The sequence below is a fragment of the Dermacentor variabilis genome, chromosome 7 (assembly GCF_050947875.1).
Source record: "Dermacentor variabilis isolate Ectoservices chromosome 7, ASM5094787v1, whole genome shotgun sequence".
Taxonomy (NCBI): Eukaryota; Metazoa; Arthropoda; class Arachnida; order Ixodida; family Ixodidae; genus Dermacentor; species Dermacentor variabilis.
Genome location: NC_134574.1, coordinates 145028323 through 145040605, shown reverse-complemented (window position 1 = coordinate 145040605; position 12283 = coordinate 145028323). Strand labels below are relative to the sequence as shown.

General features: G+C 48.3%; 1 protein-coding gene across 2 annotated transcripts in view; it reads left to right on the top strand.

The window, feature by feature from the left end:
• Positions 1-12283, top strand: part of LOC142588082 (serine/threonine-protein kinase VRK1-like) — a 38459-nt gene that overhangs the window by 20642 nt on the left and 5534 nt on the right. The window contains exons 11-14 of one of the 2 annotated variants that reach the window (XM_075699543.1): positions 2202-2377; positions 4972-5016; positions 6312-6567; positions 7088-7348. In XM_075699543.1, the coding sequence (XP_075555658.1) occupies positions 2202-2377; positions 4972-5016; positions 6312-6567; positions 7088-7348 (738 nt within the window). The remainder of the gene's footprint in view (positions 1-2201; positions 2378-4971; positions 5017-6311; positions 6568-7087; positions 7349-12283) is intronic. The other variant, XM_075699544.1, reaches the window with a different exon arrangement.

Sequence of the window (12283 nt, the reverse complement as noted above, 5' to 3'; positions counted from 1 at the left end):
CCATTTTGGTCTCGTTGGAAAGCGCATTTCCCCGTCTTTGAATTTGACGCTTCAGCTAGCTCTTCCATGCAGACTTAAGCACACAAGAAGCAAATGATTGAAGGTCGTGCCGGAGTCTCCGATTGGTTGCACTCGCGTCATCTGCTTGGCTCTTTGCACCTCGCGAGTCTGGACGTCTCCATTTGCTGTAATCTCGACATGTCAAAACGGGTGCTACGCAGACATCGCAGTAGCGTGGCCGATCCCAACATTTGTGAATGTCTCGGACATCGCGACCAAGATTCGCGCGCGAAATCCTTGTATGCGCGGCTAAGCCTTTCAGCACTCGGTGTTTGGGAATTCTTGACCAAGCACACCGCGCATGCAATCCTCGAACCCGTGGTTAAGCATTTCACGCATAGGAGTCTCCGACTCGGTGATCAAGCACATCGCGCGTGGACTTCTTGGACCCTCGCCTAAGCATTTTGTGCATCGGCGCCTCCAACTGCGTGACTAAGCACATTGAGTGTTGACTCCTCGAGCTTGCAGCTAGGAATTTCGCACGTTGTCGCCTCGGATTGCGTGAATAAGCAAATCCTGCATAACTACATACAGTCAAACCTCGATATACCACCTGGAAAATCGCATGCATTTTTAGTTTATTTCTAACGAGATGGGACGTAAAATGGATATATTGAACTCCACCACCCCAGACCAGGCGCGCTCTGTTGGCAGGCGTTGAGCTTTCCCACAACACCCTCGAAGATAGCGGTGGCACGATGGGCGTTCCCAACTGCTGCACACTATAGCTGCCTACGTCGATCATGCTGAGGGCTCCATTTGAACGCAGCGGTGTATACACGTGGTGGCTTGGCTAGTTCGACAACATCAACAACGCATTGCATTTGCCGCACTTCCTCCTCCTCAGTTCCACACTCTACACCTGCCACGCCTCGCGAGGGCTGGCGGTTTGCATCTGCAAAGGTGCGTGACAGCACGCGCTCGCTGGGCTCATCTGAATGCCTTGGCAAACGGCGCTTAATACTTTGTGATTGACAGTGTTTCAAAATGCTTCGATTGACGGACGTGGAGGTCGTAGCAGAAGTAGCGGCTAAACGAAGAAGCTGCCGAGGTTGATGCCACAAACACTGTTGCTGCCCCGCTCCCAACTTAAAACAGGCTGTAGCTGCTTTGGCCCTTCTACGCTGCTACTACGGTGCAATAGAGGTGCCAGCCCATCGCTTGTGTATCATTTAGATATGTTGAGATCTCCATGTTTAAGGACAAGTTTATAAAAGTTAATTTTCAAAGCCACCTCCCCCCTTAAGCTGCAAGCCAGCTTTTCCCGCCAGCCCCTTCCCTCTTCTCAGCAAACACCGCATGAGGTCGACTTAACGCGTAGCTTCTGCCACTGTCAGGGCTGAATCGCCTGTGCTGTTGCTTTTTCATGTCGTCCTCGTCACTGTCATTAGGCGACGCTCTGGCAATAACAGAGACAACAGTGGTGAAAAGTCGCACCTCGTAGCCGACATATTTTCACAGTCGCAGCATCACTGCCGAGCAACTACTATTTTGCATTCCAACTGCCACGCACCGACACAGTAGTCAACGGTAGACTTTGTGCCACATTCAAAAGCACTAACAATGTCCAATTTTCCTTCTGTGCTTGGCATCCGGTTTTTGTCCAGCATGACGAGAGTCCTAGCTTGCACAGAGCTGAAATTATGTTGATGTGGCCTAACCCCTCCAAGCGCCCTCCGCATTTGCGCTTGGAGGCCGTTCCAATCTCTGAGGCTTGTTCTGCCTGGCGGTCCTACCATCTTGACTGCGTGACAAAAAGTGGAAACTGATACGTAAGCAATAAGCTGGTACGGTTTATGCGGATGCAAAACACATTATGTTTAGCGGCCACTGAGTTGGGGATTTGACTTTACTACTTTTAAAACGAAACTGCTCTGTTTAAGGGGGTACGGGTTAACGAGTTTTTACTGTAATAAGTTAAGCTGTGTTAGTATGACGCTTATTCTATAGCAAAGTTTTGCCTGGCCAGGGCATTGTTTCACCCAAGCTGCCGAATTTTCTATTCTTAGGTATATCGCACCGTACTGATGCAGGTCTATACATAATGCCGCAGTTATTGCACTTTGAGAAGCTAATCTGCTGCACTGCACGCACTATGAGTGTTCGAAAGTGCTCTCCCAGATCACCGTGTCTTGGTGCAGGCGGCATCACAGAGTTCCTGCAGTACGTGGCTTCCATGAAATTTGAGGACACGCCAGACTACAAGCGGCTAAAGAGGATCTTGGAGAAGGGCATCCAGGCGGCGGGTTTCAAGCCCGATGGCAGGCTAGTGTTTACTCCACCAAGGACCCCACGGCGCAACTCGTCCTCGCCAAAGGTTTGTGCCAAGCTGGATTTCCGGACTGCTTTGAAAATTGAAAAACGCAGGCGTACCATTGCGAGCAAAAGATAAGAAACTGTGTGATGACAGCAGTGGAGGGGAGGAATGTGGTGTCACAGCCATGCTGCTGGGCATGGTCGAGTATGCACACATTTTTCACGGCATCATGGGTCCACAAACTCTTGCGATTGTGTGGCGGCTTGTAAGTCTTGTTTAAACGAAACTTAGTCCAGTGCGTGCAGTACTGCTTTGAAGAATGTGATTTGTGGCCTAGAGCCTAAAACAGTGCACTGAGTGGTTGGTGCTTTGATTTGTCAAGCTAGAATTAAGTACCCCATTGTAAGGATACTGTTCATGCCAGACAGAGTCCCATGGTGCATGTTATTGTCACCTCTGGTGGAAGCAAATTTTTCCCTGTGATTGGCAGCAACTCCGTAAATGCAGCGTTCTGTCGCCTTCCATTGGCCTCTGGCATTTCAGTGCACGAAGCAGGCAGCATGGCTGGCATACAGCAACTGTAGCCCTCTGCTGTGGTAGAGCAGGCCAACAGGCGGGGCCCGCAAATGGCTATTTGTGGAGTAACCACGCCAGCAAGGGACTCCAAATGTAGACTACGAAGGATTGCGAAATTCTAGCACCTTTCCAACCAGCAGTTCATGCAAAATAATTCTTCAAAATTAGTTGAGATACATGCGCTCTTTCCATGTCGTGACATTGCTGAAATTTTTTCACGCAGCCTGGCATCAGGGCAGTACAGTGGAACCCCGTTCATACGTTTTTCACCGGACCGGGGGAAAAAAACGTAACAGCCGGGAAAACGCAACAGTGAGGAAAGCTCCGAAAATGAATGAAAAAAAGGGCAGCTTCAACTATAGACAATTTATTTCCACAGAGTGCGCTTAGGACTTAAAAAAGCCTAGAATGATGGCTTGCCGTTTCTTTCGCTCGGTAGAAATCGCCACACGTTTTTCAATAGCCTGGAAGGCCGCATTGCTGTCAGCGTCGCTGTGAGGTGCGACGTACCTGCAGAGGAGGTCTAGAGCCGCGACGGCTTCTCCAAAGCTACGATTTGGCCACTGCCCGGCATCATGCGGCTCGTGCTCCTCGTCGTCACCGCGCCACGGCAATGGCAACGGACGAAGGAATATCCGCGGGAAATTTTGCCCTCTTTGGCGTAATCATGCTAACCTGCTAACGACTGCTTAGTATTGCTGCGGAGCGCGCGCGTCCGAGCAGCCCGGTTGCGCGCGGCGCGGCGTGGGAGCAATGTAAACAAGAGAGGAGAGCTGTCCCGGTAGGCGGAACAACGCCACGAGCAACGCCAACTTCCGGTTTCACTTTTGCTTCACAAAGAGTGACGTGAGCGCCTCTCCCAAGTTTCCTTCATTCGTGAGTCGACCCGTCCAACAACCATGCGGTGACCCTAATCACAGTGATGATAGTGAGAGCATTTTTCACGAATGGCCACTTAGTGCGGCCTCTCGAACTGGCGTGCGGCTTTTTGCAGCCAGTTCCATAGCCAAGCCCGGCCAAGCCCAGCCAAAACTAGTCAAAAGCCAAAATGGCGGTTGGAGCGCGTTGCCTACTTCAGCGCAGGCGGGTTCGGGGCGCTAAGTTGCGACGTATCATGCGGGAACGTTTTCACAGCTACGACGTAACAGCGGGGTTCCTTATACATTGAATCCTATGGAAGCTATGCCGGGACCGGATGAAAACGACGTAGCAGCCGGGAAAACGCAGCAGTGAGGAACGTAACAGCGGGGTTCTACTGTACAATGCTGACACCACCAACCTTTACAATCAAGTCCTGTAGATAATGCATACTGGTAATGCTATGGTAACCATTAAAACTGTTGCATGTGTTGGCGTGGAAGGGAAGCCGCCGGTGATAACTATTTTAACAGCTTTACTCGCTGACGTACTCTTTGTCGTGAAAGCCTATAGTATTCCAAAAGCAAATTTAGTGCATTACTTGCAGTAGAAGCTCTGCCAGCATAAAAAAAGGAATATGGAGAGGGTGCAAATTTTAAAGGAAAATGAGGATGTAGCTGGGAAAAGCAGTTATTAACGTCCCTTAGAGGCATTCAAGACTGGATGTCTGAGTTGCGTTGTGAATTTTGCGGCTGAAATGTCGAAGTGGTGACAACAATAGTGCGCGCATGCGGAGGCTATAAGTTGATTTTGCCAGACACATGTCATGCTGACATCTAAGACCATGTGATGAATATGAGTAGGGGTGTGCGAATGGTTTCGAAGTTATACGTTAACAAATCAAATGCCCCCTGCCTATTTGATTTGCTCATTTCAAACGGGTCGTGTTAGAAATTTCGATTACTTTCCGAGTGAGGATGACGTTAATAATGTGGGAAAAAAGGGGGAACTTTGAAACTTCTATTTGTAGATTGGCGCAGCAGGGCCTCAGTCTCGGACACGCGAAAAATGAGTCTGAAAATACGATTTCTGGGCTGATTTTCAGCCTTCAAGTGCCGCATCTGCTGTGATGATATCAATGTCGTAAGAGTTAGTACTAAAGTTTTTCCTCACACTTTTTTTTTTCTGTGTGGGTGCACGTTTTTCTATCCATGATATAGGTGTGTTTCTGTGCCTCTATGGAGCTCATGGGAAAGTGTCAATCTGTAAGTTTTGAACTACCCATTCAAAGAAATCTTTGTTGACGCTGCTCTTACACCAGCACATTCACCTAATAATGCCCTGGTAGCTTTGCTGCTTGATCTGATTCATTGCGCACTTAGTTTAGCTTAACCGTGCTTTTCTGCTCTCGCCGGTGATGCCTACTGCTAGACAGCTATTCGGCATAACATTGCGTTGTGCTTTTTGCGCGTCCTAACCGACCCCTTTGAGCAGAAGCTTTTGCCTGCTTTCCCATAGCACGGGCTTTCTCTTACTAGGGCTTTTCTGTGCACTGAAACATTTCGTTTCCTGGTTCTTTTTATCTGGGTCTCCATTGTTTATTTGTCTTTCTATCTCAACTGCTTCCCAATTGTTCGTTGGAAATGGCGTCTGCAACTGTCAAGCATGCCAATCAAGCCTTGTTAAAAAGCATTATCGAGCTGTATTCGGCTGTTTCTTTATTCTTCGAGCAAACCCTAGCATCTATGCTTCAATCTACAATTTCAATAGTGTCGCAAAGACAGCCAACGTAGTATACTTGGAACACTTGAATAAAAAGTCTGCCTTGTGTTGGAGACCATTTGAAGAATATTGAATTTGGGGCCATCACTATTGAATTCATGTATGACTTGGTGTCATGAAAACACTTTTCGCACACCCCTAAGATTGTCTGAAGTTGTTACTGTTGTGTGATACACTCCTGTTCAGTCAATTTCACCTTGACAAGGCATCCAAATTAGTCCACCTTGAACACCAGATAATTTGCACTAAGTTTGTAAAAGGCCCTTGTGGAATTCCAACACTAAAGGGTATAAGTTACTGGCAGACACCTGTTTTAATGTTATGTTATGCTGTCTATGTAATTGTGCATAAAAAAATGTGGCTAAGTTTTCTAGCAAGTTTTGTGTCTCGTGTCAGTGTCTCTGCTACACTATTTGTCAAAAGTATTGAAGCCACTGCTTATGTGAAATAAAAGGTTGTTGTGCAACTGAATATGTACCAGCAACCTCATAGAACTTTTGCCATACTTCAACAGTGCGATGGCATGGGGGTGGCGCATAGGTGCAAAATATTAAAAGCCGTAACTTTGACCTTCATCTTCTCTTTTAATAACCAATCTATTACCATGAAATTTGCAAACATAGAGTTGTAAAAGAATGTTATATCAGTCTAAAAGATTTATTGTTTTAGAGTCTTAAATGTATAATGGAATAGAGCAAGTCCCTGTCGATTTGACAGTTCTGGTCTCTCATTGCCCCTTTTTTTTTTTTTTTCTTTCTTTGGTTCTCGCTCACCTTAGAAGAAACCGGTGCTGCAAGAAATTGTCCTCGCCGAAGACAGCGCGGACGAGAGTGAGAGCGAGAACATTGCGGAAAAGCCGCCGGCAGCCAAGGTTGCCCGCGGCCGTGCGGTTCCAGCCCGGAAAAACAACCGCCGGTCGCCTGCGGCCACGAAGTCTGCCTCGGGGCTCAGCAGCCTCGCAAAGTTGGATCCAGAGCCGAAAATGGCGAAAAAGAAAGCGGCTTCATCCCTCTCGGGTAGGACAAGTTCTAAAGGTAAATTTGAGTGTGGCGCCAACAGTCCTACTTTTTTGTCGTCCTAGGATAGCTCGTGTGTTAATTGTTTATGCCGTGTTCACTCGGTCATAATGTAGGAACCTTTTTGAATAAGGAACTGCGAAACAGCAGTGTGTGTGTGTGTGTGTGTTAAAATCAACACCGCAAAGGTGTTCAAAGGTTATCTTTGATTGCCATAACTCTGGTTTTGCTGAACACATTGAAGTACTTTTTTTGCGGTGAGGCATTTCCAAAACGATACAGTTTACCTTCCAATGCATTTCTTGAGTTCAGTAAAAAGAACAAGCTTTCAGGGCCCCTTTAGCCAGCCCCGTCACTGTCTCACGACAATATAATCGTTAGCGTGAACCTTTCCAGCGTTGAGCATTTCCTGCACACAGAGGCACGGTGACACCACAACCGTATGATCCTGTGCGATTCGAGTCCCCCCACTAATCATGTCGTGGTTTTGGCACATAGAACCCCAGAATTTAATCTCTTAATCTAACATGAAATGCAGACTCTCGGAAGAACGGCTTCTGTGAGGACAGCAACAGCATGGGCATGGACAACCCCACTCCAGCCATGCTGGAGGTGCTGCAGCGTAAGCAGGCACTGTTGGCTCAACAGCAGGAAGGCCTGCTGCCTTCGGGCGGCAACGGCCGAAAGCGTTCAAGTACCTCGCCACCTGCGAACCACTGCTCGTCACCGTCCTGGGCAGACGGTCGCCTCTCGCCAGTCCAGACTTGTGACCGTGCTGTGCAAGCTGACAACGGCAATGGTGAGCCGTCCCGTGCTGTCTTTGTTCCAAGCTTAAGAACGGTGCAAACTAAGACACTCACAAGAACCGGGTTAGGGCACCAACTTATAGCTGATTTGGTAGCTTGAAACCTACACAAGTAAACTTTGGACACGCACACATGCATGCCGACTGTTTACACAAAAGACAGCAACCTCCATATTGTATAGACCTTTTCATCGGGCGAGGACGATAGGGCGCGCAAAGAGCCTCTCCTCTCTGGCATGGGCGATCCGGCGCGGCGCTGCTTGAAAGTATTGCTTTCGCGTGCTGCGGAACGATTTCGAGATGTTTTAGATGGTACATTGTGAAATTTACGCCACGTCCGCTCATATAAGGTCGTCAGGGAAGCCTTTCAGTGCATCGGTAACTACAGTAGGCGGAAATATCTCTTGGGGGCGCAAACATGCGACGCGCATTATCAGCCGCGGTGTGTGTATGTGTTGCAAACTATTTTGCTTATATCGATTTTAATTCAACAAAGAAAACCGGTGTCTGTGTATTAGCAGCATGAAATGGTAAATCTGCTCACTATCTGATCGCTTGGCATAGGGAGTAAAACATAAAGCATAAGAGCGCATGCTCGTGCACGCCCAACCTATAGGGCAACCACAAAACATCTAAGCGGCAGGCACTATCAAATATTTGTGATGCACCGTCATCGTTCTCGCGCATTTCAAGTCTAGTAGGCTTCAAATTACCATATGTCTACGCTAGTCTTCCTGCATGAGGCCAATGGCGCTGCTCAACACAGCGATCACTGCGGTTGGTGAACTAGCATGATTATATAAGCTACCGTATTTACACGATTGTAAGTCGACTACTTTTTTTAAATTTGAAAATCTGAAGTGGGGGGGTCGACTTACAATCGAAACCAAAACATGGCACTGCCAAAAAAGTGAGACCAACGGGAGCTACAACGAAGTTACAATTTTATGTTTGCTCTATGGCCCTACCCATAGCTTTTCGCTATCCCGCACACCGTATTTACACGATTGTAAGTCGACCCCTTTTTTAAAATTTGAAAGTCTGAAGTTGGGGGGTCGACTTACAATCGAAACCAAAAACATGGCCCCGCCAAAAAAAGCCATACCAACGAGAGCTACAACGTAGTTACAATTTTATGTTTGCTCTATGGCCCTACCCGTATCTTTTCACTATCCCGCGTGTTTGTTCGCATTTCGGAAGGGTTTTTCAACATTTTTGAGAGTCTTACTGTGCATGCAACACTCATGGGGGGGGGGGGTGTCGATAGTTGATGGAAGCGCCGCTGTTCCCATTTGCGGCGGCACCCTCAGAACGGCGGCGCTTGCGGGGAGTATCGGTAGTTCATGGAAGAGCAGACACCGCTCGCGGGTTTCTTTTTCTCTGTTTAAAGTCATTGGTATTGGTTTGACTAACTTCTTGACGCGCTCCACTTCGGCTACGCGCTACTTCTACGCTTCCCCAGTCGTCATGAGTGCTGCAGGCCCACTAATTTTTCGGCACTCGTTCACAGCAGCGTTCAAGAGGGCTGCCATCCGTTACGCCGAAGAAACAAATCACTGCGCAGCGGGCCGCAATTTCGATGTTTCTAAACGGGTGGTGCGAGAGTGGCGACTGCAGCGAAGCGAAATTTTCACCTGTGTGGCGGCAAGTGAGAAATTTCCCACGTGCCGAAGTATGGACGCTTTCCGGAGCTGTAGGCTAAGCTTGCGGCGTACGTCGCTGAAATGCATGATCGGACCCTGCCAGTGAAGTGCGACGTGGTCATGAAATAAGCCCGGACCTCCGCATTAATTTTAAGGTTCTGCTCCGCCGTGAGTACAACGAGTGGCTGGCGGCGGAAGACTGCGAAATTACGCCAACCGGACCTGTCAAAAGAGCCTCCCAGACGGCTGCGTGTGGTTGGGTGCATTTGGCGTGGGCTGCTGTTCTGCAAGATGTCCTGGTGCGGTCGTTTGCCAAATTTGAAATTTCGCTGGACCACGACGCGCTGTGGGACCGCAGCAACGATGATGATGGCAGCACTGGTGAAGACGAGTAGTCCAATGACCGTGTCAGCTACTAATAAATTTTCGTTATCGAATGCGCCCTCGGGTTTTTTTTTTTTTTTTTTTTCCGGTCAAACGATATGGGGGGGTCGACTTACATTCGAGTCGACTTACAATCGTGTAAATACGGTATGCGCTTCAGCATTGCCTTTTTACCCTGTATACAGCCATAATGTATGAGAGAAATCGCATAAAAAGAATGCGATGCTTATTTTTGAGGACATTTCCATAATACGTGTGAGTGCGTCGTAAAGAACGGAACGAACACAACCGAAAAAAAAATTCGGTTATCATCCTCTTTCTCGAAAAAGCAAGAGAAAACGGGTTAACGCCGCAATACAACCTCGTATAGTCACACCGCACAACGTTTATAAATACATAACCGCTGATGCCGTATGCTTGGACCATGCGGTATATAGAACAAAGATATCTGTAATCAAGCACCTACCACTGCTTAGGACGCTCGCGCAGTTCGTAAACAGTCCCTTTGCTGGACAAGCTTAATTCAGGCTGTAAGGTATGCTGATATTACTTGCCAAAACTATTTTATTCAGGGGCGGAAACCTCATCCATCGAACCAAGTAGTCACGCAATGTAACCTGCAGCGAACAGTTTGGATGCTTGTCAAAGTATAACATCACAGCTCCTATTGTAGCAGAACGGTACTCACGCTGTTACGATCGTCATGTATGTTTCATGGCTCCTAAACTGCAGCTTAGAAATAGAGGATAATACTGCAGTAAGGTCACATTAGTGATTGGAACATTCGGAAGTACACAATTGATGTCCGAAGCTGATTGTAGGCTCAAATATGCGCGCACACATCACGCTATGTGTTCCGTCCACCTTAACGCCCGCAGGAATTCCGACCATGATGCCTTAAACCACTTCAGCACGCCTCACAGAACCGTTTACCACATAGACGACACACGTCATACTAAACAGACCGCACGACCTCGAAAACAAACGCCAGAACCTTCCGCCGAGCGTATACAGTGGAACCCCGCTGTTACGTTCCTCACTGCTGCGTTTTCCCGGCTGCTATGTCGTTTTCATCCGGTCCCGGCATAGCTTCCATGGGATCCAATGTATAAGGAACCCCTCTGTTACGTAGTAGCTGTGAAAACGTTCCCGCATGATGCGTCGCAACCCGAACCCGCCTGGGCTAAAGTAGGCAACGCGCTCCAACGGCCATTTTGGTTTTTGACGAGTTTTGACCGGGCTTGGCCGGGCTTGGCTATGGAACTGGCTGCAAGAAGCCGCACGCCAGTTCGAGAGGCCGCCAATAGATGGCCATACGTGAAAAATGCTCTCACTATCACTTTGATTACGGTCGCCGCATGGTTTGTTGGACGGGTCGACTCACAGAGAAAGGAAACTCAGGAGAGGCCCTGACGTCACTCTTTGTGAAGCTATAGCTAAAGGGAAGCCGGAAGTTGGCGTTGCTCATGGCGTTGCTCCGCCTATCGGGCCAGCTCTCCTCTCTTGTTTACATTTCTCGCGAAACCACGCCGCGCGGACTACTCAGTCGCGCGCGCTCCGCAGCAATACTAAACAATCGTTAGCACGGTAGCATGATTACGCCAAAGAGGGCAAAATTTCCTGCGGATATTCCTTCGTCCGTTGCCATTGCCGTGGCGCGGTGACGACGAGGAGCACAAGCCGCATAATGCCGGGGAGTTGCCGAATCCTAGCTTTGCAGAAGCCGTCGCGGCTCTGGACCTCCTCCGCAGGTACGTCGCACCTCACAGCGACGCTGACAGCAATGCTGCCTTCCAGGCTATTGAGAAACGTGTGGTGATTTCTAGCGAGCGAAAGAAATGGCAAGTAACATTTCTAGACTTTTTTAAGTTCTAAACGCACTCTGTGGAAATAAATTGTATATAGTTGAAGCTGCACTTTTTTTCATTCATTTTCGGAGCTTTCCTCACTGTTGCGTTTTCCCGGCTGTTACGTTTTTTTTTCCTCAGTCCGGTGAAAAATGTATGAACGGGGGGTTCCACTGTACCTGCTATTCAAAAGACCGCTTTCACCCAAGCCAGTATGGCGCTGCTCATAGGCGGCGCCACTGCATTCACAATATAGCGGCGCCTACGAAAAAACTGTCTATAGACAGCTGTATCTAAAAAAACTACAGTTCAACCTCGCAGTACCGAAATCAGCAGGGAATGCGAAAAGAAATTTTGCTTTCGCGAGAATTTCGTTGTTGCAAAATGATATACAGATACATAATGCGTCAAGAAGGAAACGTGACTGTCAAAATCCCGTTAGCTTACTCTGGCAAGCTCGCTGAAGGGTATAGAACCGCAATGCCGACAGCACAAAGTGCGCCGCGTGCGTCTTATCAGCAGTGGCCGCACTGCCGTGGAGCAGTATTCTTGGTCTATTGATTTTGGAGATAGGATCATTTTTGCGAGATTTTGCATAACTCGTCACCGGGCGTAGAGCAACAGTGTTTTCTACGCATGCAACAGCATTTCTCTAGCGCACGTTTGTCGTCTGTAGGCGCTCACGCATCTGGTGCCGAGCGCGAAAGCGATTGTATCTCCTATACTCGAAGGCGATCGATCGAGATTACAGCCCCTTGCCGCAAATCTACGTCTGGCGTCTAGTCTGCACGTGATGCCTGTTCAGTGGCACCAAAATCGGTGTTCTTGAAGCCCGGGATGGGTGTTCCCAAGGATCGCTTAAGGGGGGAGGCTACCCTGGAGACCGAACTTTCTTATTTTTTAAGATATCCGGATGAAACTTTTAGGGTACGTTCACACCAGCGAACTATGAGGAACTGCAAAGTTTCACGAAGATGTGTTTATTAGTTCCAGAGTTATTGAGGTCTAACTAGGTGGTTCATGTATATGCCTGTGGAAGAGCCTAGAGAAATGCC